The 24,528-nt window shown below is 42.9% G+C and overlaps 1 protein-coding gene across 1 annotated transcript in view; it reads right to left on the reverse strand.

Moving 5' to 3' along the window:
- Positions 1–2,467: 2,467 nt before the first annotated feature.
- Positions 2,468–24,528, reverse strand: part of LOC120554014 — a 256,741-nt gene continuing 234,680 nt past the window's right edge. The window contains exons 8-23 of the mRNA XM_039792562.1: positions 21,457–23,218; positions 21,195–21,365; positions 20,564–20,737; positions 19,973–20,146; positions 19,478–19,517; positions 15,239–15,368; positions 12,650–12,771; positions 10,269–10,351; positions 8,832–8,951; positions 7,602–7,680; positions 7,175–7,442; positions 4,509–6,528; positions 4,244–4,417; positions 3,717–3,890; positions 3,187–3,233; positions 2,468–3,063 (exon numbers count right to left, since the gene is read on the reverse strand). Of these exons, the coding sequence (XP_039648496.1) occupies positions 2,537–3,063; positions 3,187–3,233; positions 3,717–3,890; positions 4,244–4,417; positions 4,509–6,528; positions 7,175–7,442; positions 7,602–7,680; positions 8,832–8,951; positions 10,269–10,351; positions 12,650–12,771; positions 15,239–15,368; positions 19,478–19,517; positions 19,973–20,146; positions 20,564–20,737; positions 21,195–21,365; positions 21,457–23,218 (6,065 nt within the window). The 3' untranslated portion in view covers positions 2,468–2,536. The remainder of the gene's footprint in view (positions 3,064–3,186; positions 3,234–3,716; positions 3,891–4,243; positions 4,418–4,508; positions 6,529–7,174; positions 7,443–7,601; positions 7,681–8,831; positions 8,952–10,268; positions 10,352–12,649; positions 12,772–15,238; positions 15,369–19,477; positions 19,518–19,972; positions 20,147–20,563; positions 20,738–21,194; positions 21,366–21,456; positions 23,219–24,528) is intronic.

Here is a 24,528-nt window from a genome sequence, read left to right on the forward strand (position 1 = left end):
AACAAATTTACAAATGACAGATTCTTCACGGAAAGGGAATGTACCACATACCGGAAGTGATGAGGTGTTGCGGGTGTTGCTGGTGAGCGCAGTCAATTTGTGTTGTTGAGTATATGGCGTGAATGAAGTTTATGGTGACTTTACGTGTGGTCGGTGTTTTGAGTTTTTAAAGGACGCGGACCTGACAGAAACATTGGAAAAACGGGGAACGTATCGACAGCCGCGGCCGGATCGAAGCTACAGCGGGGGGGCAGCTGAGTCCGTCTGCAGCTGCAGGACCTGGAGCTCACTGCCCATTCCTGGGAGCCAAAACGACACCACGCAGCTGGAGACCCAGGCCGTATTGCTGGGCCCGCTGGAGGGAAGGGAAGCCCGGGAGAATCAGATCCAGGACTGAGCGGAGCGGACTGTCACAGCCTGCTGAAGTTTAAATCACAGGTTTCCTAAAGGGAGTCTGGCGGGACTCGGACTGTGGATGACGAAACATGACTTTAAGTCTCTTTAAATGAATAACTACATGCAGAAATAAATGAATCATTAGTGGGGGAGTGAGCCTGGACATTTCAGTCTGTTTAAACTTCACTTTGAAGCAGAACCTCTTAGTTCAGAAGGGTGAAGTTTCCGTTTGTACTCATATCTGTGAACTGATTATAATAAATATTCTTTGTATTAACACCTTAATTAGTCTCTTTGTCTTTTTGTTTAAAAAAACTAGAACATCGCATGAGATTTTGACGATTTATAGTGATTTTATTTCCGTTAGACCTTTGCCTACATTGACGCTGATGCATTAAAGAGGGCCCATAGACAGTATATAAGGCAGTGCCTCCCCTGTTCCAAGATGGCGGCTCTATTGACGCATTCGATCCATAACTGCCGTAGTCAAGGCGACATGTATACAACACCTCATCACTTCCGGTATGTGGTACATTCCCTTTCCGTGAAGAATCTGTCATTTGTAAATTTGTTTCGGGACTGGTAAAAGTGTTTTGCATCTTGTTAATTTGTTTTCTAAAATGTAAATTTGTTTTCTAAAATGTAAATTTGTTTTCCAAAATGTAAATTTGTTTTCTAAAATGTAAATTTGTTTTCCAAAATGTAAATTTGTTTTCCAAAATGTAAATTTGTTTTCTAAAATGTAAATTTGTTTTCCAAAATGTAAATTTGTTTTCCAAAATGTAAATTTGTTTTCTAAAATGTAAATTTGTTTTCCAAAATGTAAATTTGTTTTCCAAAATGTAAATTTGTTTTCTAAAATGTAAATATGTTTTCCAAAATGTAAATTTGTTTTCTAAAATGTAAATTTGTTTTATAAAATGTAAATTTGTTTTCCAAAATGTTAATTTGTTTTCTAAAATGTAAATTTGTTTTCCAAAATGTAAATTTGTCTCAAGCTTTGTAAAAGTGTTTCATTCTTTGTAATGTTGCATTGCACTTCCCGGCCACCGTAGTTTACAGTGTAAATTTCAGAGAAATACATTTAAGTAAATAATGGCGTCCCAAAACTGAATCATATCAGTAGTAATGATCTTAGAGAGACCGCAAACACATCACAGTAACTTTATGATTTTATTGAAATGACAGAACTCAAAACAAAACATGACACAAGTCAACGGCATTTCTACAATTTCATGATCACAGCTTCCATCTTTAAAGGAATAGAAATGGAAGAAGTTTCATACCTGCAAACTAGGTGATTTTTGGCAAAAATCACCGTTTTGAATGGGAAAATGTTATCTACATGAATCATGTAGATCCAAAGAGTTTTTATTTGGCGGGGGGGCCCCGAGACCCAGTGCTAATACGGCACCAGTGCCTTCGGGACCGCTATCTACCGGACCGAATAGCAACGTGGATTTCGGTGCCTTATTTAAATGCCACTTAAATGCCTGCACCTCTCTCTGAATTTCTGAAAACGAACGTTAGAGTTAACTGAAACATCGCCATACGGGACGCTAGTTAACACTACATTTGGCAGCAGGTAACATTAGCCTACCGTTAGCAAGCAACTGGAGTAAACACGGTTAAAATGCTGACAGATAAACAGTGTAAAAGTGTGTCTGTATCTCACTGTAGAAGATTGTATCACCAGACTGGAGCAGCTGTTGTCTGAAAAACACAGACTCAGCCTCGCCAGCCTCGTGCTGCATTTTAAGTTATTGTAAAATACCCTTTTACCATCCAGTAATTGTTTTTGTAGTTTAACAGGAATTTACTGGTGAAATAAGTTATTATTATATTTTTAATAAATCATTTAATTTTGACCCTGTGGCCTTAGTAACACACAAGCCGTTCTTTAATGTTGCCGTTTTGTGCTCCTTTTTTTTTTTAGATCGTCTTTTTATTGTTTTATATTTTTGAACATACAGAACAGACAAATACTATTGAACAAGGTGCTCCTTTTATAAATCATTCTGAATTATTTTATACAAAGTTCATTCATTAGTTCATAACAATAACCTGAAATATTTCTGTAAGTGTGATCCTGTACAGACTCAACTGATCAACATTGAGAAACAGGAGGAGACTCACTGTCCTACACACAACACAGAGACACTGAGGAACCAGACCAGATCCCAAACCCAGGATAAAGAGGCTGAGTGAATGTGGTGTTGACAGTGTGGAGGTGGATCAGTGAGTCAAAAGAGACTGTGTAGAAGGACAGAGAGCCAGCAGGACAGTCCACATACACTGCAATTCTACCAGAGACAGAGGAGGAGGAGATGGATGTTTTTCTGTTATTGTGACAGACAGAGTAACGACCATCAGAGCAGATCAGACTCCAGGACTGATCGTTATATCCAAACCAACAGTCATCACTGTCAACTCTCCTGCTGATTCCTCTGTAACTCACTGCTATATGAACATCTCCTCTCGTGTCAACCTCCCAGTAACCGCGACCAGTCAGACCATCTCTACACAGCAGCTGATGATAGGAGTCAAACCTCTCTGGATGATCAGGATATGGCTGATCCTCCTCCACATATGTTACCGTTCTGTTGTTGTCAGACAGTATGAAGTTTCTGTTCACTGTGTTTGTGTCGAATGTGAGTTCACAGGAATCTGACGGAGAAAACGAGACACAACACACCTGCAGTTATTAAGCTATCAGCACTTTGATGATGACATCAGAGGTTTTAATGAGTGATGTCACAGTTTGATTAATGAAATCTAAAACACACTTACACTTCCTCAGACCAGGTCTCAAATATCTGACTCCAGCAGGCTCCACCCTGAAAGTAGGAGGGGGGTCAGAGCAGCATGGAAACATGGACATTACATCACTATCGCACACATTATTATTCACTGATAGAGAAACAGTCTGAATATTCAAAAGTAGCATCTCAAAAGTCCTGTCCTAAAGTTCAAGTGTTAAGGCGAAGTGGACTGGTCCTTTCTCTGTAGAGAAACATGGACTTTACATCACCTAATACTTCATCCAAACACTTTTGTCACAGTGTAGAAAGTACATTGCTTTGTGCTAAGCTAGGCTAAACCTGTCCTGGACTTTCTCTGTAGAGATGAAACTGATTTGTCCTGGGTAAGAGGGCCTAAAGGATATTTGTCAAAATAACAGGAAGTTCCTTTACCATGCAGATATTTGTCCAAACTGCATTAGTTATTAACAAATGGCAATTGTCATTTTAGTTCCAGGAGATGTTCTTCTTGGAGACTTCTACAATGAAAACAATGTTTATATTCATCAGTGTTTGTACCTGAGAGTGTCCAATCTCCAGAGAGGATCCTTCAGTCCTGCTGACAGTCGCTTCACACCTGAATCTCCTGGATGATTATAGCTCAGGTCAAGCTCTCTGAGATGGGAGGGGTTGGAGCTCAGAGCTGAGACCAGAGAAGAACAGCCTTCCTCTGAGATCAGACAGCCTGACAGACTGCAAACACACAGAACAACACACAGGTACCTTCTGTCAACACGTGGAGCCATGTGTTTTGTCTGTTGTCCAGGTAAATTTTTAAATTTCATGGAGACGGTTCGACAAGTGTTGGTGCTTTGCATTTGTGTTGCATCTTGGCCACTGTACATTTTGGTCCAGATTTAGAATACCTTTTTAAAATCACCTGTGGTATTTGATTATTTAACAAAAGCAAATCATCCATGGAGTCTAGAAACTACTGCCAAAAGTTTAACATATCAACAGACACAAAGCTATATGTCAGCTGTTTATCAACTACATTTAATCAGAGTTTAAATGTTCATCAGTTGAATGGGTTAAAGAATCCTGACCTGAGAGTCTCCAGTGTGCAGTGTGGACTCTTCAGTCCAACAGAGATCAGCTTAACTCCTAAATCCTGCAGGTTGTTGTTACTCAGGTCCAGCTCTCTCAGACTAGAAGTCTGGGAGCTGAGAACTGAGGACAGAGCTTCACAGCTTCTCTCTGACAGATTACACCAACTCAGTCTGGAGAGACAACAGGAAGGAAACAATATATTTATATTCAAACCCTGTTTAAATATATCTGAGTATTTAATGATTAATAAATCCCACTTACAGTGCTTGGTTGGAGGTTTTGACCACTGGCAGCAGCCTCAGAAGAGCCTCCTCTGAAGCAGAGTATTTCTTTAGGTCAAACACGTCCAGATCTTCTTCTGATGACAGTAAGATGAAGCCCAGAGCTGACCACTGAGCAGGAGACAGTTCATCTGTGGAGAGACTTCCTGAACTCAGGTACTGTTGGATCTCCTCCACTAGAGAACGGTCATTCAGTTCATTCAGACAGTGGAACAGATTGATGCTTCTCTCTGCAGACAGATTCTCACTGATCTTCTTCTTGATGTACTCAACTGTTTCCTCTTTGGACTCTGAGCTAATTCTCATCTTTGTCATCAGGTCTCGTAAGAGAGCCTGATTGGTCTCTGAGCTACTTCCTGTCTGTGTCTTCAGTTCTCGTGAGAGAGTCTGATTGGTCTCTGAGCTACTTCCTGTCTGTGTCTTTAGTCCTCCGAAGAGAATCTTACTAGTCTTTGAGCTATTTCCTGTCTGTGTCAGTAGACCTTTTAAGGGAATCTTAATAGTCTGGGAGCTGCTTCCTTTTTGTGTCCGCAGACCTTGTAAGGTAATCTTAATATTCTGTGTCTTCAGTCCTCGTAAGGGATTCTGATTGGTCTGCAGTGAAAGACCCAGGAGGAAGCGGAGGAACAAGTCCAGGTGTCCATTTGGACTCTGTAAGGCTTTGTCCACAGCACTCTGGTAGAACTGTGTTGATGTTGTTTGGTCTTCTGACAGCAGGTTGACCCCAGAGTTGGTGAATGTCAGATGGACATGAAGAGCAGCCAGAAACTCCTGAACACTCAGATGGATGAAGCAGAACACCTTGTCCTGGTAGAGTCCTCTCTCCTCTTTAAAGATCTGCGTGAACACTCCTGAGTACTCTGAGGCTGCTCTGATATCGATGCCACACTCTGTCAGGTCTGATTCATAGAAGATCAGGTTGCCTTTCTGCAGCTGCTCAAACGCCAATTTTCCCAGAGACCAGATCATCTTCCTGGTGTCTGGACTCCAGTGTGAATCTGTCTCAGCTCCTCCATCATACTTGATGTTCTTCACTTTGGACTGAACCACCAGGAAGTGGATGTACATCTCAGTCAGGGTCTTGGGCAGCCCTCCTCCCTCTCTGGTCTTCAACACATCCTCCAGAACTGTAGCAGTGATCCAGCAGAAGACTGGGATGTGGCACATGATATGGAGGCTTCGTGATGTCTTGATGTGGGAGATGATTCTGTTGGCCTGCTCCTCATCTGTGAATCTCTTCCTGAAGTACTCCTCCTTCTGTGGATCAGTGAACCCTCTGACCTCTGTCACCATGTCAACACACTCAGGAGGGATCTGATTGGCTGCTGCAGGTCGTGTGGTTATCCAGAGGCGAGCAGAGGGAAGCAGATTCCCCCTAATGAGGTTTATCAGCAGCACATCCACTGAGGTGGACTTTGTAACATCAGTAAGGATCTCAGTGTTGAGGAAGTCCAGAGGAAGTCGACACTCATCCAGACCGTCAAAGATGAACACAACCGGGAACTCTTCAAACCTGCAGATTCCTGCTTCTTTGGTTTCACTAAAGAAGTAATCAAAAAGTTCCACCAAGCTGTACTTTCTCTCTTTCAAGACATTCAGCTCTCTGAGGGTGAATGGAAATGTGAACTGGATGTCCTGGTTGGCTTTGTCTTCAGTCCAGTCCAGAGTGAACTTCTGTGTTAAGACTGTTTTACCGATGCCAGCCACTCCCTTTGTCATCACTGTTCTGATTGGTTTATCTCTTCCAGGTGGAGTTTTAAAGATGTCTTCTTGTCTGATTGTTGTTTCTGGCTTGTCTGATTTCCTGGATGCTGTTTCAATCTGTCTGACCTCATGTTCAGCATTGACCTCTGCAGTCCCTCCCTTTGTGATGTAGATCTTTGTGAACATCTGATTCAGAAGGGTTGGATTTCCTGCTTTAGCAATCCCCTCAAACACACACTGGAACTTCTTGTTCAGGTTAGATTTGAGTTTACGCTTACAAACTCCAGAAAGACTTCCTGAGTAATACAAAACAAAGGAGATCAGTAAGTGATTTAGAAAGATAACCCTTCTCTGGAGACATTAGTAAACATCCCAATTAGTCCAGCAAGTTAAATCTTTAAGGCTCTGACACACCAACCCGACGGCCGACCATCGGCAGAAAAGGCAGTTGGACTGATCAGTCGGCTCCCGGCTCCCCGAGTTGGTCAAAAAAATGTCTCGGAACACACTGAAGCGACGCTGACTTGAGCGTACGTTCTGCGTGTTCTGTTATGGAGATGTAGTACTTCTCCATAACAGCAGTCGGCGCTAATCTGTATTGTCGCCCAAAAAATTTAAACCATAAATGAGGGAACATCTCTCTGGACCTAGTAAACACAGAGCACGCTGGCATTAGTCATTTTCATCAGAGAGTGTTGATCATTGTTTTCATTACTAGCTGAACGAAAGAAAATAAGATGTCTAGTAATAACAAGATACTGGCGAGGTCAGCTCTCTGGCACTGATTCGCTAGTCAAGGGTTAGCACTCCACCAGTCAGATTGGTCATTGAGTCCGACTGCCTGCTGGCCGAGTCAACAAGTCAAATTGTCCAAAATAAACACAGACAGCTCCTCTGACTGACGACGGCATGGAACACACTGAACAGATTCAAGTCACCGACCTTGCCAGACTATCCGACGTTGATAATCGGGTTGGTGTGTCATTAGAGAAATCCTCTTACTGCGCTGCAGACAGTCAGCCAGCTCATCCTGCTTCATTCTCCTCAGGAAGTGAAGTGTGATCTTCATAAATGCCTCTCTGTTGCTCCTCTGCTCTTCATCCTCACCCTCCCTCTGACTCTCTGAGCATTCTGGGTAATCTGGACTCAGAACCTTCTGAATCTTCTTTAGCTCGTTCTTCACAAAAGTGACGATGTTCTCCTCCAGCACCTGGAACAGAAGATTATATGAATAACACAATCAAAATGAAATCATGGAAGCAAACAGATATTAGTTGGACAGACTCATAAACCACTGTTCTGAAAAGTGCAGCATGGAGATGATTGTAAATAGAATAGATGTAAAAGTAGTTGTTGTACATGTACAGACCATAAAGATGGAGTCCATGTGTATTTGATGTTGCTGGGCAGAGTGAACAATGGGAACATCTAAGCTCTCCTGGTCCACTCTGTGGAGGAATCAGGAAGAATTAGCTCACATATGTCTGTCCATGCCCCAATGATACTACAAACAGCCACTCACAGCTCAAACAAGCTCATTGTTTTTTCATGAGCAACCAACCTGCGCCCCTAAGTGGGATTTATCCCAGAGAAACAATAGAAAGAACCTGAGCCGTTGTCTGTGATTATGCACCGAACAGCAGCTCATACAAAACCTTGTCAGAGTCTCTGGGTGGTGTCCCGGAAAGGATACCGACCGGGGGCTTGATCATTCTGCTGGGAGACTTCAACTTTCACATCGGCAATTATGGAAAAACCTGGAGGGGAGTGATTGAGAGGAGCAGGCTGCCATATCAGAACATGAGTGGTGCGTTGTTGTTGAACCTCTAAACTAGTCATGGATTGGCCATAAGGAACACCATCTTTGAGCATAGAGGGGGTCATAAGTGTACTTGGTACCAGAACACCCCAGGCCAAAGATTTTGTGGTCATTTCATCAGTCTGTGGCCGTATGTCTTGGACACTCAGTTGAAGAGAGTACCAGAGCTTTTAACTATTAGTTGGTTGATGAGTAGATCAGTTGGGGGGGGGGGGGGGGGGGGGAAATTTTTTTTTTGGGGGGGGGGGGGGGTGTGTTGTGGGTATATGAGAGTTTTTTTTTGTGGGGGGGGGGGGGGGGGGGGGTTACAACACGCCTTCCCAAGAAAGATGATTCCAGGGTGCTAGAAAGGAGGCTCTAACCAATTGTTGAGCCTCAGATCTAGAAGAAAATTCCATCCTGGAGGTGGACCAGTTCACCAGAGTTGGCCCTTTCACCGATTCATGGACAGGATATCAAGGCGCAGCCAGAGGGAGGAAAATGTCAGTTTTGAGGACATCAGAATTGTGTTTCTGTTCTTTGCAGATAATGTGGTTCTGTTGGCTTTATCAGCTGAGTGTGAAGCAGGTGGAATCAGAGTCAACACCTGGTTCTCTGCCAGAAAATGGTGGATTGCTCCCTCTGGGTTGTGAGTTAGTTATGTCTCTAAATGAAAGAGTTCAAGTATCTCAGGTCTTGGTCTTGAGTGAAGGTGAAATTGAGCGTGAGATGGACAGGTGTTTTGTGTGCCATCAGCACACAAGCATTGCTGACCTTATAAAGTAACTGATGCTGACTTACTCTGCTATTGGTGAAGCTTGATTTTTAAACCACAGCGGCAAATCCTTAGACCGGTCACTCATCATGGACACACAGCTGGGTTCTGGTTCAGATTCATCAGAGTCCCGTAGCAGGATGGTCCTGTTAGAAAGAGAGGAAGACAACCAGAGAGGTAAATCTACTTTTTAATTTTCAGAAACAGAAGCTGCTGTAGAAAGTATAAGCTATCAGGAACACTGTAAACACTCCAGGACTCCAGTATATTTTTGATTGATTCCTGTTGTGTCTGTCGTTACGCTGGTGGAGACATTGGTTTCTTTTTTTGACAGCAGAAGAAAGGAAATTACTGGAGGCTATCTTATGGTGGGATCACACTGGACACATTGGGCCAGAAGCTTGCTCTTCAGCTTAAAACTCTTTGATAAAACTTTTAGTAACAGAGTGAGGACAGTGGCAGAGTTCGCCTAGATCGGTGGGGGAGGGTGTATATCTACAGACACGATGCTCCCTCTCTCTGCTTCTCTTCGTAGTTGTCGGATTCATCTACCAACCCTTATAGAACTGGCTCAGGTTTGTCTTGCACCAGCTCTTAATTATGCTGTTATAATTTTAGACTGCCAGGGGACTTCCTTTGACACACTCCAGCGCTCCTCTCTTTCTCTCTTTCCATCTCTGTTCATTCATGTCCCAGTAATGCATGTATGGAGGTGTGGGGGGAGAGAGAGAGAGAGAGAATGTGTGGGGAGGAGGTGGTGGCTCAGGTGAGCAGGCAGGGAGGGACTGATTGTCACAGCTGTAGCGAGTTGTCTAATCATGCTCTCCATTTTAAAAGCAATAGTGAGCCAGAGCAGGGGGAATTTTTGCCGAGGTGGAGAGAAAAGATGTGGACTGTGTGAGAAGCTGGGCAGAGAAAATTCATACCCTCACGACCCAGAGCCTCGGGCCAGGTAAGTAAGGGAGCTTCAGATAAACTAAAAGACAATACACTCTGATGATACAGTCTGTAAATAAAGAGCCATGGAAAATATTCTTCCCCAAGTGTGTGAGTGTATCTGTGAACAGATGCTACAGCATGTTACTAACTTATCTCTGGGGAGGTTATTCCCCGGAGTCCTTATGTTTTCTCGCCTCGCAGTTTTCCTTGGGGTGGCACCTAAATCATGGTTGCAGCTGCTGCCGTGGTCCTGCTCAACACCCTGCTATGACCTGCTACGCCCTGCATTGCTACTACTATTATTTCTAGTTGAATTGTAACATTGCTGTCCTTCTAAAGTAACCGATGCTGACTCCTTAGACCGGTCACTCTTGAAGGACACACAGCTGGGTTCTGGTTCAGGAGAGTCTGGTCTCTGATGGATTCTGATAAAATCAGTTAAGAACAACACAGCCAGATGTTTGGGTGTGAATAATGTTGGTGCAGTGGTCTGAGTTCTGGACAGTTAGAGATGGTCCTCTCACCTCTGAGCTTTGGTCTGGCGGTCCTGTTCCCCACTCAGAGTGGTTTCACTGTCCTCACACTGATCCATGCTGCTGAACTCAGCCTTTCATCTGCAAAGGAAACATAACCTCATTTCTCATTGGCTCTTCTTGTCTCATTCAGAATGATCATTTGAAGGCATCATCAGCTGCTGTAGTTCTACTATCAGTCCACTAGATGGAGCTAGGAGACAGACACACTCAGATGCTCTCCCAAAGACACACACACACACACACACAATCTCTCAATAACACACAGACACTCACAGACAGACACACGCAACCACGCACGCACATATAGACAGCCACACAGACACACACACAGACACACACAAAGACACAGAGACACACACACACAAAGACACTCAGACACACACATCGACACACACAATCATTCACACATGCTGTAGTGCTGTGCAAGTAATTGCATTTTTAATCATAAATTTCCCAGTTTAAGGTGTTTTCACTGTTTAAGTTGAACTTTTTCACTGTTTTTTAACTTAAATATATGCAACATCTTTTCTAAAAGTCAACGAGGAATCGTGTATTTTATATATATATTTTTTTTAATTTTGGCAGCCTCTGTTCAGTACTTTCCTCACATGTCACTAACGGCATGTTTTTAAATATCTGTCTCATGCAAATAGTCTCCTCTTTTAGTGACGCAGTTACATATTTATTAAAAAAAATAGAAATGAGTTTAAACACTCTTATGTTTAACCTTCTCTGAAACAAAAGGAATTTAAACGGTGCCAGATGATGTTTAAAGAGTTTAATTTAAAGTATATTTTAAATGTTACAGACAGAGTTAAATTACCTTCAGCTGGAGCTTCACACGGAAAGAAAAAACTGCATCACAAACTCTGGGAAGTGAAAGTAAACTTTACACAGGAAACGAGGAGACATTCAGACAGGCCAGCATTACCAAATATAGTAATGTATGAAAATCATTTCTCATTGGTTCTTCTTCTCTTTCACATCACAGAGTACATCATCAGCTGCTAGTTCTACTATCAGTCCACTAGATGGAACCAGGAGAGAGAGAGAGAGAGAGACACACACACGCGCACACACACACACACACACTCGTCTCTCACCAGAGAAGCTAAAGTTCTAGAATGTTAAAAGTTACACTCTTGAACTAAATCTTAAGTTGTAGTTCTACAATGTTAGGTTGAACTTCTAGAATTGTAACATGCTGTTCTAGAATCTTAATTAAAGTTTCTACAATGTTAAGATGCAGTTCAAGATTGTATCTTTAATATTCTAAAATGTTAAGTTACAGTTTAAGAATGTTTGGGGATGGGGGAGGGAAAAACATGGTAGAAAAAGATAGGCAGAGACATGTGTACTGGAGACTAAGAGGACTGAGATTAAACAAAGAAAGGAAAGGGTTGTAATCATCTAAGCAGTGATTTGACCTTTGCTTTTACTCATCAGCTCAAATTGCAGTTCTAACATGTTAATGCGGTTCAGCAGTGTAACTTTAACATTAGAAAATATAGTTCTACAAAGTTAACTTGAAGTTCTAGAATCTTAATTAAAGTTCCTACAATGTTAAGTGTAGTTCTAGAATGTTAGGTTTTTAATGTATAATGTAAAATGTATTTCATCATTACATCTATTTTTGTCTCTCTATTAAAATCACTTAATCTAAAGTTATTTATTTATTTTCATAATATTACGAATTTATCCTATTTTTGTTTTTCGTAAAATTTAAATTATTTTATTTAGTGTATAAAATATAAAATAATAAAAACTTATTTTTGTGGCGCTCTGCTTGTAGTTCCGGCTGATGACCACCAGAGGGCGACATTACACCACACATCAGCACAGATTCTTTTCTGGTTGGTAGTTAAAAATATTGCGTCACACGCCTGAGACATCAGCCAGAGACGTCATCACTGCGTGCCACACAGCACGGTTTAACAAATGTTGAGCTAATGGTCAAAAATAGATTTTCGTGCTCATCTTTTGCAGAAAATGTCGGTATTTAACAAAAAGTAAAGATCGAAGACTTTGAATATGACGAGGAGACGTATTATAGGATTAAATTTCCAAGTATTTGAATAGAGTTTGGTTTTTCTTTTCAAAAGTGTCTTTAAAAAAAAAAGTCTAATTTTCAGTAACAGCTTCTACCTTACTGATTTATCATGTTCATGACTTTACACCAACTCCCTTTAATAACCAGGGGTTTTAACTCAAACACCAATATTTTGCGGTTTTACATAGTGATGAAAAATAACTTTAAAAGGTTTCACTAATTATTGATATCTTCTGGTGAATTCGGCATACACTGTGTATGTGTGGCTGTGTGTGTGTGTGTGTCTGTCTCTATGTGTGTGTCCCTGCTGGATCCTTGCCGGTCCTCCTCGGGCCCCCAGCCTCACTGGTTCCACACGCTGCAGGTCCGGCGCTTCAGAGTGCAGCGAGGACGCAGCAACAGCGACCCGCTGGGAGGAAACGGATCCCAGGAGACCGTCACCTGGGTCAGAAACACATCACAGCCTCCGTTATATACACACTTCATACTGTATAAAAATTGGTGCTGTCAATTGATTAAAAACTTGCTAAGTTTAGAATGTTGAATATCTTTCAGAACAACATATAATAACAACAGCAGCAACAATTTGGCTTAGTCCTGCTTTACTTCAGCCAGTTGCTGAGACAGACCAGTCGGTTAACATTATCAGGCAACGAAGCAGCTCTCTGCTTTTATCAATCAATCAATCAATCAAAATTTATTTATATAGCACTTTACAAAACCAGCAGGTATCCAAAGTGCTTCACATCAGAAACACATGTCATACAATAGAAAGAATGAACATAAAAAACAGTAAAATCAGAAAAGGTTACACAGAAACAAAAGAATGAAATTGTCACACCACTGCTACGTATTAAAGGCCAGACAGAACAGATATGTTTGGAGTTTTGGACCTAAAAGAGCTACATCTGTGATAGTGCGAATATCAGGGGGTAATTTGTTCCAGAGTCTCGGGCAGCAACTGCAAAAGCCTGGTCACCCCATCGTTTATACCTTGACCTAGGCACTTCTAAAACTTCGCTGATTTGAGGAACGCAATGACCGGTTGTGCTCCCGCAAAGTTAAAATTTCAGACAAATACTCCGGTGCCAGACCATTTAAGGCCTTAAAAGCAAACAACAAAATCTTAAAATCTATTCTAAAACGCACAGGGAGCCAATGTAGAGTGTGGAGAACGGGAGTAATATGTGCACGTCTAGGTGTATTTGTTAAAAAGCGAGCAGCAGCATTTTGTACAAGTTGAAGACGTGCGATGGAGGTCTGATTCAAACCAACATCAAGAGCATTACAGTAATCCAATCTTGAACTGATAAGAGCATGGATCGCCTTTTTCTAGATCATGCCTGTTCAGGAAAGGCTTAACTTTAGCCAGTAGACGAAGCTAGAAAAAGCTCATTCTAACAACATTACTGATCTGTTTATCAAATTTCATGCTGCAATCAAAAGTGACCCCCAAGTTTTTGACAGATGACCTAGTGTAGGATGCCAGAAGTCCCAGATTCAAAACTGGACCATCTTGCGGGGCTGAAGCACTGAAAATAATGCACTCTGTTTTATCTTCATTCAATTTAAGAAAGTTTTCTGAAAGCCACAACTTAATATCAGCGATACAGCTAAGCAGGGAATGTAGTGCAACACTGTCATTAGCTTTCATAGGCAAATAAATTTGCAAATCATCTGCGTAACAATGAAATGACAGGTTATGCCTTCCTATAATAGCCCCTAAAGGCAACATGTATAAAGAAAACAGAATGGGGCCAAGAATGGAACCCTGGGGTACCCCACAAGAGAGGAGGAGCAGCTGACGAGGAGAGGTCCCCAATCATGACAGAAAAGCTCCTATTTTCCAAATAGGAGCTAAACCATTTAAGTGCCGAGCCTCTGATGCCTACACAATGTTCAAGGCGAAAGGAGGACTGCATGGTCCACTGTGTCAAAAGCTGCTGTGAGATCTAAAAGCACTAAAACAGAAGGATTCCCGGCATCTACTGACAAGGCAATATCATTGTGCACTCTCAGCAGTGCAGACTCCGTACTGTGACGTGATCTAAAACCAGATTGAAATTTTTTTCAAACACAGAGTTCTGCTGTAAAAAGGCTTGTAACTGTATAAAAACAACTTTTTCCAAAACCTTTGACAGAAAAGGCAGATGTGAGACTGGTCTAAAATTGGACAACACTGTGGGGTCAAGATTAGGCTTCTTCAGAAGAGGCCTGACCACAGCATGTTTGAAGGCAGCTGGGACAGAGCCTAAACTAAGACAAGAATTAAAAAAAGTAAGAAGACTCGACCCAATTGTGCAATTAAAAACCTCCTTCACCATTCTGGCGGGAACAATGTCTAAGGGACAGTTGGTAGGTTTCATGTGTTGTACCACCTCACCAAGAATACGCCGAAGAAACTGGCTTAAATTCCTCGAACACAGCTGAGTGTGCAGGAGAAGCAGATAAAAACAATTTAAAATTAGCACTGGCGTTTTTCTGACAGATGCTATTTTGTCAATAAAATAACAAAGAAATTTCTCACATGTCATGATTGAAATATCTGTCAGAGCAGAGGTGGTGGATTCACAACAGAGTTTATCACATTAAATAACACTCTGGGTTCATGGCAACTGCCAGCTATGACAGAGGAGAGATGTTGCATCTTTGCCACCTTCACAGCCTTCTGGTATGTGGCTAGACTGTCCCTTAATAATCCTAATGAAACATGTAAATTGTCCTTCTTCCATCTTCATTCAGCTTGTCTGCAATGTTGCTTAAGGGCCCCTTGTGGTGTCATTTAGCCACGGGTCTGCCTTAGGTTTAATAGATTTAATCCGATGAGGGGCAACAGAGTCTAGGATTTCAGTGCATGTGGAATGGAACACAGAGAGAATGTTATCTGGGGAAGAGGGAGATACCAGACCATTCTTTACATAAAACTGTGAGCCCGCAACGCAGAAGCGCAAACTCTCCAGCTGAAGAGGAGGTGATGCAGCGCCTAGAAGCTGAGGAGACAGGCTTAATAGCGGGTGGTGGGACGCCTGATCTCGAACCTATGGGGAAGTGATCTGAGATACCAGTTTCTGTTATTTCTGCAAGTGAAACTGAAAGCCCACAGGAGATGATGAGATCCACTGTGTGGCCAAGATGATGTGTCGGCCCTTCCACACATTGATTAAGGCCCAAAAGAGTTCAAAAGTGTTTTAAAATCAAGAGCCAGTGGATTTGAGGGACAACACACATGGATATTGAAATCCCCACAAACCAGGAGCTTGTCATATTTAGGAACAACATCAGCTAAAAACTCAGAAAACTCACGAATAAAATCCTTGTTGAGTTTTGGTGGGCGATAAACAACTGTACACAACACAGGTGAATCCAGATCAGCCACAAACAGCTGAAGCTCAAAGCTAGTATAACAAACTGCAGGTAATAATCTGCATCTGTACTCCTCTTTTATATGATGTGGCCCGAGAGTGAGAACAACCTTTCACAAGGCACTGTGGTTGCAGGGGTTGACAGGTACTTGTGGGTAATGAGTGCCAGCCTGGCATGTGCTCCTTCTGTCTTTGACCACCACTGTAGACTACCACCTCCATATGCCAATTTTGGGCTCTGCTTTGTAGCGGTCCACATATTGTTCTGTGGACTCTTGCTATTCATCTGTAACCGTATCTGAAGAATCCAGCAAAACAACGGACATCCTTCTTTTCTTTGGCGGCTGTTTCTCTGTTATCTCTGAAGGTGGTTGTTGTGTAGGCCTCTCCCCCCCACCACAGAAGTCCAATGGTCACCTGTAAGCAACCCGGTCTCCGCCAGGTCGTGTAATAGTCACATTATTTTGATTCATAAATTCGGTGTCCAAGTTCCGATTTTGACGTTTTTTCGTGTATATGCAACGACTTTTGAGCGTGTACAGGTCACGCTTTTCAAACCTGCCTCGGGGATACAACGGGGAAATGAGGCGAGGCACATCGGCTAAAACAACGGGATGGGCTGCCACTTGCGTCGGGAAATGAGGCACCACGCGGCAAAAACCGCGGGACGGGCCGCCACTCGCGTCAGCGCAGGAGCACACTAACGGGGAAATGAAACGCCACAATAACAAGACGGTTGGGGTTAGGAATAAAAAGAACGGGAAAGGAACACCGTCCACACGCAGGACACGCCGACAAAGGAACTGCAACACGCGGGACAAAGGTACTACCACAACACGGGACAAAGGAACTGCAACACACGCGGGACAAAGGAACTGCCACACGCAGCGGGACAAAGGTACTACCACCGCAGCGGGACAAAGGTACTGCCACCGCAGCGGGACAAAGGTACTGCCACACAGCGGGACAAAGGTTACTGCCACACGCTGGACAAAGGAACTGCAACACGCAGCGGGACAAAGGTACTGCCCACACGCGGGACAAAGGAACTGCAACACGCGGGACAAAGGAACTGCAACACGCGGGACAAAGGTACTGCCACCGACGCGGGACAAAGGTACTGCCACACGCAGCGAAATTCGCGATCCCGGTCTCCGGGGTGAAAGTTCTGTGTTTTCTGACCCATCCACCACCCGACCAACCTCCCTACGCAGACTTTCTCGCCTTATCAACTACTGCCGCTTCGCGTTCTGGGATCAGCAATAGTGCTTCCAATTAAAATGCATTGCTTTCAATGCCGTAATGGCCACACGAAAAAACTGCATTTACGTAACCTGTCCACGACTTAATAGATTACAATAACGTGACTATATAACGACCTGGCATGAGACTGGGCTGCTGTAAGAGCGACGTTCTCTGCTTGCTCAAGCATGTTCATCTTCCGTGCCCTCTCGCTTTCATACATAGTGTGTATTCTTGACACAATGGTTGCAAGTTCATCCTAAACCCAACAGGAAGTCCCCCATTTTGTATGTAATTTGCTTTATTCTAATACACAGTATTACTGTGTATTAGAATAAAGCAAGATAATACTAAATCATCTTATCTTGTCTTTTATACAAGATTTTCTTGTATATACAAGATTTAATTTCAGGAGTCACAGTTAAGTTACGAAGGTCAGGTTATACATTTAGGTAAATAATGGTGTCCCAAAACTGAATCTTATCAGTAGTAATGACCTTAGAGAGGCCGCAAACACATCACAATAACGTTATGCTTTTATTGTGAAAGAGACAGAACTGAAAACAAAACATAACACAAGTCAACAGCATTGCTACAATTTCAAGATCACAGCTTCCATCTTTAAAGAACTGTAAGTGGAAGAAGTTTACAATGTTCACCAAGAATCTGTTCAATCATTCTGAATTATTGTATACAAAGTTCATTCATTAGTTTATAACAATAACCTGACATATTTCTGTAAGTGTGATCCAGTACAGACTCAACCGGACTCTCCGTCCTACACACAACACAGAGACACTGAGGCACCAGAAGACCTGGGCCAGAACCCAGACCTAAGAGACCAGAATCCAAACCCAGGATAAAGAGGCTGAGTGAATGTGGTGTTGAAGGTGTAGATGTGGATCAGTGAGTCAGAGGAGACTGTGTAGAAGGACAGAGAGCCAGCAGGACAGTCCACATACACTGCTACTCTATCAGAGACAGAGGAGGAGGAGATGGATGCTCCTCTCTTATTGTGCCATACAGAGTAACCATCATCAGAGCAGAACAGACGCCAGGACTGATCATTATCTCCAAACAAACAGTCATCTCTATCTCCTTTCCTGCTGATTCCTCTGTAACTCACTGATATATTAACATCTCCTCCCGTCTCAACCTCCCAGTAACAACGACCAGTCAGACCATCTCTACACAGCAGCTAAGGATACCCCGAGTCAAACCTCTCTGGATGATCAGGATATGGCTGATCCTCCTCCACATGTTTCACCTTCCTGTTGTTGTCAGACAGTTTGAGTCTTCTGTTCACTGTGTTTGTGTCAAGTGTGAGTTCACAGGAATCTGACGGAGAGAACAAGACACAATAGAACTGCAGTTATTTATTTTTATTTTATTACTTTTGGGGGCATCTTTAGCCTTTACTTGATATGACAACTGAAGACAGGAAAGACGAGAGAGCAAAGCGAGGAATAACATGCAGCAGTGTTTCAGATTGGAACACCAGGCTGCTGCGATAAAAGTGAGCCGCAGTACAAACCCAAATTAATTTGAAGTTGGAAGGTTGTCTAAAATGCACATAAAAACTTTTCAACCTACAGTATATTCAATTGAATACATTACCACAAAATTCTGAACGTGTTTCAGGCATCAAATTCAAAATAGGTAAATATTTGCAAAAAAGCAATAATGTTTATCAGTTTGAAGATGAAATATCTTGTTTTTGTGTTGTATTCAATTGAATATATGTTAAAAAGGATTTGTAAACCATTGTATACCGTTGTTATTTACGTTTTGCAAGACATCCCAACTTCATTGGAATTGAGGTTTGTATATTGGGTGAACGCTCAATCAGGTGATCGCTTCCAGGGCGCGCCCCAAAGCTGCAGTTATTAAAGGTGCAGTAAGTGATGCTGCACAAAGATTGTTGATATTTGAATTCAACTGGCAAACAGCTACAACCCCCTTCAGAAGCTCTGCCCCCCAGATTCACGGACATATAACTACTGGCTGGCCAGCACTTTCACATGCTGCCTCCCCCTGCCCCCACCATCAATTGCTGCTGCATATTGATGATTGGCTTGAATCAGTGTCCAAAGTTAGCACCTTCTACTAGCCAAATGCTGGTAAAATATTCAAGTGGCTGGTAGATTTGCTTCACCACACAGCCAGCGTACAGTAATGTCTTCCATGAGTTCATCCAGAACTCCCAGTCAGCAAACATGTTTAGTTAGTCTGTTTCTATTTGCTGTTGTTTTTCAGAAAGGACCGGGGCTGGTTAAAGTTAACGGAAGTACAGAGGTCTGCTAAGACAAGCGCTAAGGTTAACTAATGTCAGTTAAATGTTAGGATGTAACAGACAACGGCAGAGAGAAACAGACTTTACTGCGGTTTTACGAGCTCCAGGAAAAGTCGGGAATGCGGTTGTTGTAGATCTAATATTACAGTAAAGCCAGAGACTGTGATCAAGCCGTCGTGATGACATCAGATGGTTGAATGAATTATGTCACAGTTTAATGAATGAAATTAAAAACACACTTACACTTCCTCAGACATGGTGTCAACCATCTGACTCCAGCAGGCTCCACGCTGAAAGGAGTGTTGGATATTAAATCACTCTCAGACACACATATATTAGACGTTTTCAGACCGGAGGAATTTTTGTATTTCTAAGAACCCAACTTTATGTTATGTTCACACTGCAGGTGTTTTGAGAGACTTTTAGCTCCTACTCATGTGACTGTGCTCTTCCAGCACAAGAGGCACTTTATACAGTAATTAGTCCAGACATCAGTGTTGTCACAGCATAGAAAGCACATTGGTTTGTGCTAAGCTAAGCTAAACATGTACTGGATCTATCTCTGTAGAGATGAAAGATATCCTGGTAATAATTTGATCACCGGGATATTTCTTTACCAAGCAGAGATTTGTCCAAACTAAATAGAATATTAACAATAGGGAGTTATTTTGATTCTTATAGATGATCTCCTTGGAAATCATCATCTACATTAATACCTCCTTTAAATGATCATCAGTGTTTGTACCTGAGAGTGTCCAGTCTCCAGAGAGGATCCTTCAGTCCCGCTGACAGTAGCTTCACTCCCGAGTCTCCTGGATGATTGTAGCTCAGGTCCAGTTCTCTCAGATGGGAGGGGTTGGAGCTCAGAGGCGAGACCAGAGCAGAACAGCCTTCCTCTGAGATCAGACAGCCTGACAGACTGCAAACACACAGATCAACACACAGGAACCCTCTGTCAATACGTGGAGCCATGTGTTTTGTTCGGGTAAACTTTTACAGTGGCCGCTATGGTTCAACCCAAAGAAAAATGCATCAACCCCAACCGGCACCGTCGAATTACGCCTACCAAGAGCCTGGGTCTGCCGAGATTTCTTCCTAAAAGGGAGTTTTTCCCCGCCACCTCGCACTAAATGCTCACGGGGAATTACTAGAATCGTTGGGTCTTTGTAAATCTGTAATCTGTAAAGTGTATCGAGGTAACTCTTGTTATGATTTGATACTATAAATAAAATGTTATTGATTTGAATTGAACAACATGAATGCAAAAGCCATTTGTGTTTTGAATCATCAACTGAAGTTAATCAGAGTTCAGTTGAATGGGTTGATGAAACCTGACCTGAGAGTCTCTAGGGTGCAGTGTGGACTCTTCAGTCCAACAGAGATCAGCTTTACTCCTGAATCCTGCAGGTTGTTGTTACTCAGATCCAGCTCTCTCAGACTAGAGGACTGGGAGCTAAGAAAAGAGGACAGAGCTTCACAGCTACTCTTTGACAGGTTACAGCCACCCAACCTGGAGAGACAACAGGATCAAAGACAGATAACATTTGTGTTCAAATGTTAAGTCTGGACTTGTGGTGATAGAAAAATTAAAATCCATTCTCTCAACCAGTTGGAAACATGATAACCAATTGACTGAATGCGGATTAAAAAGACATCCAGTAATCAAAGACGTAAATCTAGCTACTATACGTCGCAAACTTCATTATTGACGAGTCAGTGGCACAGCTGATGTGATCCAAACTATTCCAGTAACAGCTAACTCCAGAGTGTTGTTAAAATGTCATTTCATGCAATGATTCACTTCTCATCCTCTGCCAACCATTCATGGATGTCAGCCACAGTTCATATTTCATTTTTTATGAAGTGATTCTAAATCAGAATAAAATACTTTGGAAACATTAACTTTTTTAATGTTTCAAAAGTATTTTCAATACTGTGTTTTCAAAGATTATTGTTCTTGATCTGACCTGAGAGTCTCCAGTGTGCAGTGTGGACTCTTCAGTCCAACAGTGATCAGCTTTGCTCCTGATTCCAGGTTGTTGTTACTCAGGTCCAGCTCTCTCAGACTAGAGGACTTGGACTTGAGAACAGAGGACAGAGCTTCACAGCTTCTCTCTGACAGATTGCAGCCACTCAGTCTGGAGAGACAACAGGAAGGAAACAAGTTATTTACTTATCTCTCCTGTTGAAAGATAGCAGGGTATTTTCTTATTAATAAATCACACTGACAGAGCTTTGTTGGAGGCTTTGACCACTGGCAGCAGCCTCAGAAGAGCCTCCTCTGAAGCACCATATTTCTTCAGGTCAAACACATCCAGATCTTCCTCTGATGACAGTAAGATGAAGACCAGAGCTGACCACTGAGCAGGAGACAGTTCATCTGTGGAGAGACGTCCTGATTTCAGGGACTGTTGGATCTCCTTCACTAGAGATCGATTATTAAGTTCATTCAGACAGTGGAACAGATTGATGCTTCTCTCTGCAGACAGATTCGCACTGATCTTCTTCTTGATGTACTTGACTGTTTCTTGATTGGTCTCTGAGCTACTTCCTGTCTGTGTCATCAGACCTCGTAGGAGATTCTGATTGGTCTGCAGAGAAAGACCCAGGAGGAAGCGGAGGAACAAGTCCAGGTGTCCATTTGGACTCTGTAAGGCCTCGTCCACAGCACTCTGGTAGAACTGTGTTGATGTTGTTTGTTTTCCTGACAGCAGGTTGACTCCAGACTTGGTGAATGTCAGATGAACATGAAGAGCAGCCAGAAACTCCTGAACACTCAGATGGACAAAGCTGAACACCTGGTTCTGGTACAGTCCTCTCTCCTCTTTAAAGATCTGTGTGAACACTCCTGAGCACATTGAGGCTGCTTTGATATCGATGCCACACTCTGTCAGGTCTGATTCATAGAAGATCAGGTTGCCTTTCTGCAGCTGCTCAAAAGCCAGTTTTCCTAGAGACTCGATCATCTTCCTGCTTTCTGGACTCCAGTGTGGATCTGTCTCAGCTCCTCCATCATACTTGATGTACTTCCGTTTGGACTGAACCACCAGGAAGTGGATGTACATCTCAGTCACGGTCTTGGGCAGCTCTCTTCCCTCTCTGCTCTTCAACACATCCTCCAGAACTGTAGCAGTGATCCAGCAGAAGACTGGGATGTGACACATGATATGGAGGCTTCGTGATGTCTTGATGTGGGAGATAATTCTGTTGGCCTGCTCCTCATCTCTGAATTTCTTCCTGAAGTACTCCTCCTTCTGTGGGTCAGTGAACCCTCTGACCTCTGTCATCATGTCAACACACCCAGGAGGGATCTGATTGGCTGCAGCAGCGTGTGTGGTTATCCAGAGGCGGAGCAGAGGGAAGCAGTTTTCCCTGATGAGGTTTGTCAGCAGCACATCCACTGAGGTGGACACTGTAACATCAGTCAGGATCTCAGTGTTGAGGAAGTCCAGAGGAAGTCGACACTCATCCAGACCGTCAAAGATGAACACAATTGGGAACTCTTCAAACCTGCAGATTCCTGCTTCTTTGGTTTCACTAAAGAAGTAATCAACAAGTTCCACCAAGCTGTACTTCTTCTCTTTTAGCACATTCAGCTCTCTGAAGGTGAATGGAAATGTGAACTGGATGTCCTGGTTGGCTTTGTCTTCAGCCCAGTCCAGAGTGAACTTCTGTGTTAAGACTGTTTTCCCGATGCCAGCCACTCCCTTTGTCATCACTGTTCTGATCGGTTCAGCTCTTCCAGATGGAGTTTTAAAGATGTCTTCTCGTCTGATTGTTGTTTCTGGTCTATCTTGTTTCCTGGATGCTGTTTCAATCTGTCTGACCTCATGTTCATCATCTGCAGTCCCTCGCTTTGTGATGTAGATCTCGGTAAACATCTGATTCAGTATGGTTTGGTTTCCTGCTTTAGCAATCCCCTCAAACACACACTGGAACTTCTTGTTTAGGTTACATTTTAGTTCACGCTTACAAACTCCAGCAGGACATCCTGAATGAATACACAACAAAGAAGATCAATAAGTGATTTATAAAGTAACAGGAACATATTTTGACCCTTCTCTGGAGACATGAGTAAAAGTCCCATTAGCCCAGCAAGTTAAATCTTAAGAGAAATCCTCTTAATGTGCTGCAGACGGTCAGCCCGCTCGTCCTGCTTCATTCTCTTCAGGAAGTGCAGTGTGATCTTCAGAAATGCCTCTCTGCTGCTCCTCTGCTCTTCATCCTCACCCTTCCTCTGACTCTCTAAGCATTCTGGGTAATCTGGACTCAGAACCTTCTGGATCTTCTTCAGCTCATTCTTCACAAAAGTGACGATTTTTTCCTCCAGCAGCTGGAACAGAAGATTATATGAATGACACAAACTGAAATCATGGAAGCAAACCGATCCATGTCAGAAGGACAACCCACTGGTCTGAAACGTGCAGCATGGAGATGATTGTTAACAGAATAGATGTAAAAGTAGCTTTTTACAAGTACAGACCCTAAATGTGGAGTCCAGGTGTGTTTGATGCTGCTGACTTGACTGGCCACTGGGAACCTCTGAGCTCTCCTTGTCCACTCTGTGGAAGAATCAAGAACGATTAGCTTACATATGTCTGTCCACGCCCCAATAATACAACAAACAACCGCTCACAGCTCAAACAAGCTCATTGTTTTTCATGAGCAACCGACCCGAACCCCTAAAGGCGCTGACACACCAACCTGATAATCAGCCTTCATTTTGGTCAATTTGACTTGTTGGGTCGGAGAGTGGGCAGTCAGACTCAACGGCCAATTTGATTGGTGGAATGCTAACCCGGAAATGACGAACGGGATTAGCGTGACTAACGCCTCTCAAAATCTGGCGAAAGCTTTGAAACTGACCTTTGTAGATCTCAAATGAAGACAGATTCAGCAACTGCATGGCCTATTTCTCACTTATAAAGTTTTCAGAAACACGTTTCGGTGAACTATTTCAGTAAAATATGACATCGTACTCTAACAAGCCTCCATGACAGTCCATTCAATTTTCCGGAGAAACCAGACCCACGCGACGCGCTTATTCCAATCAGCTACCGTCAGCAGTCTGCGTCGATTCGTTGTGTTTCAAGGCACAATTTTTACCAACTTGGGGAGGCAGTCAGTCCGACTGCCTTCTATGCCGAATGTCAGCCATCAGGTTGGTGTGTCATCCCAGAGAAACAACAGAAAGAAAGAACCTGAGCTGTTGTCCCTGATTATGCACCAAACAGCAGCTCATACCCAACGTTGCTGGAGTATCTGGGTGGTGTCCTGGAAAGGATACCGACTGGGAGACTT

Source organism: Perca fluviatilis, chromosome 24 (genome assembly GCF_010015445.1).
Source record: "Perca fluviatilis chromosome 24, GENO_Pfluv_1.0, whole genome shotgun sequence".
NCBI lineage: Eukaryota > Metazoa > Chordata > Actinopteri > Perciformes > Percidae > Perca > Perca fluviatilis.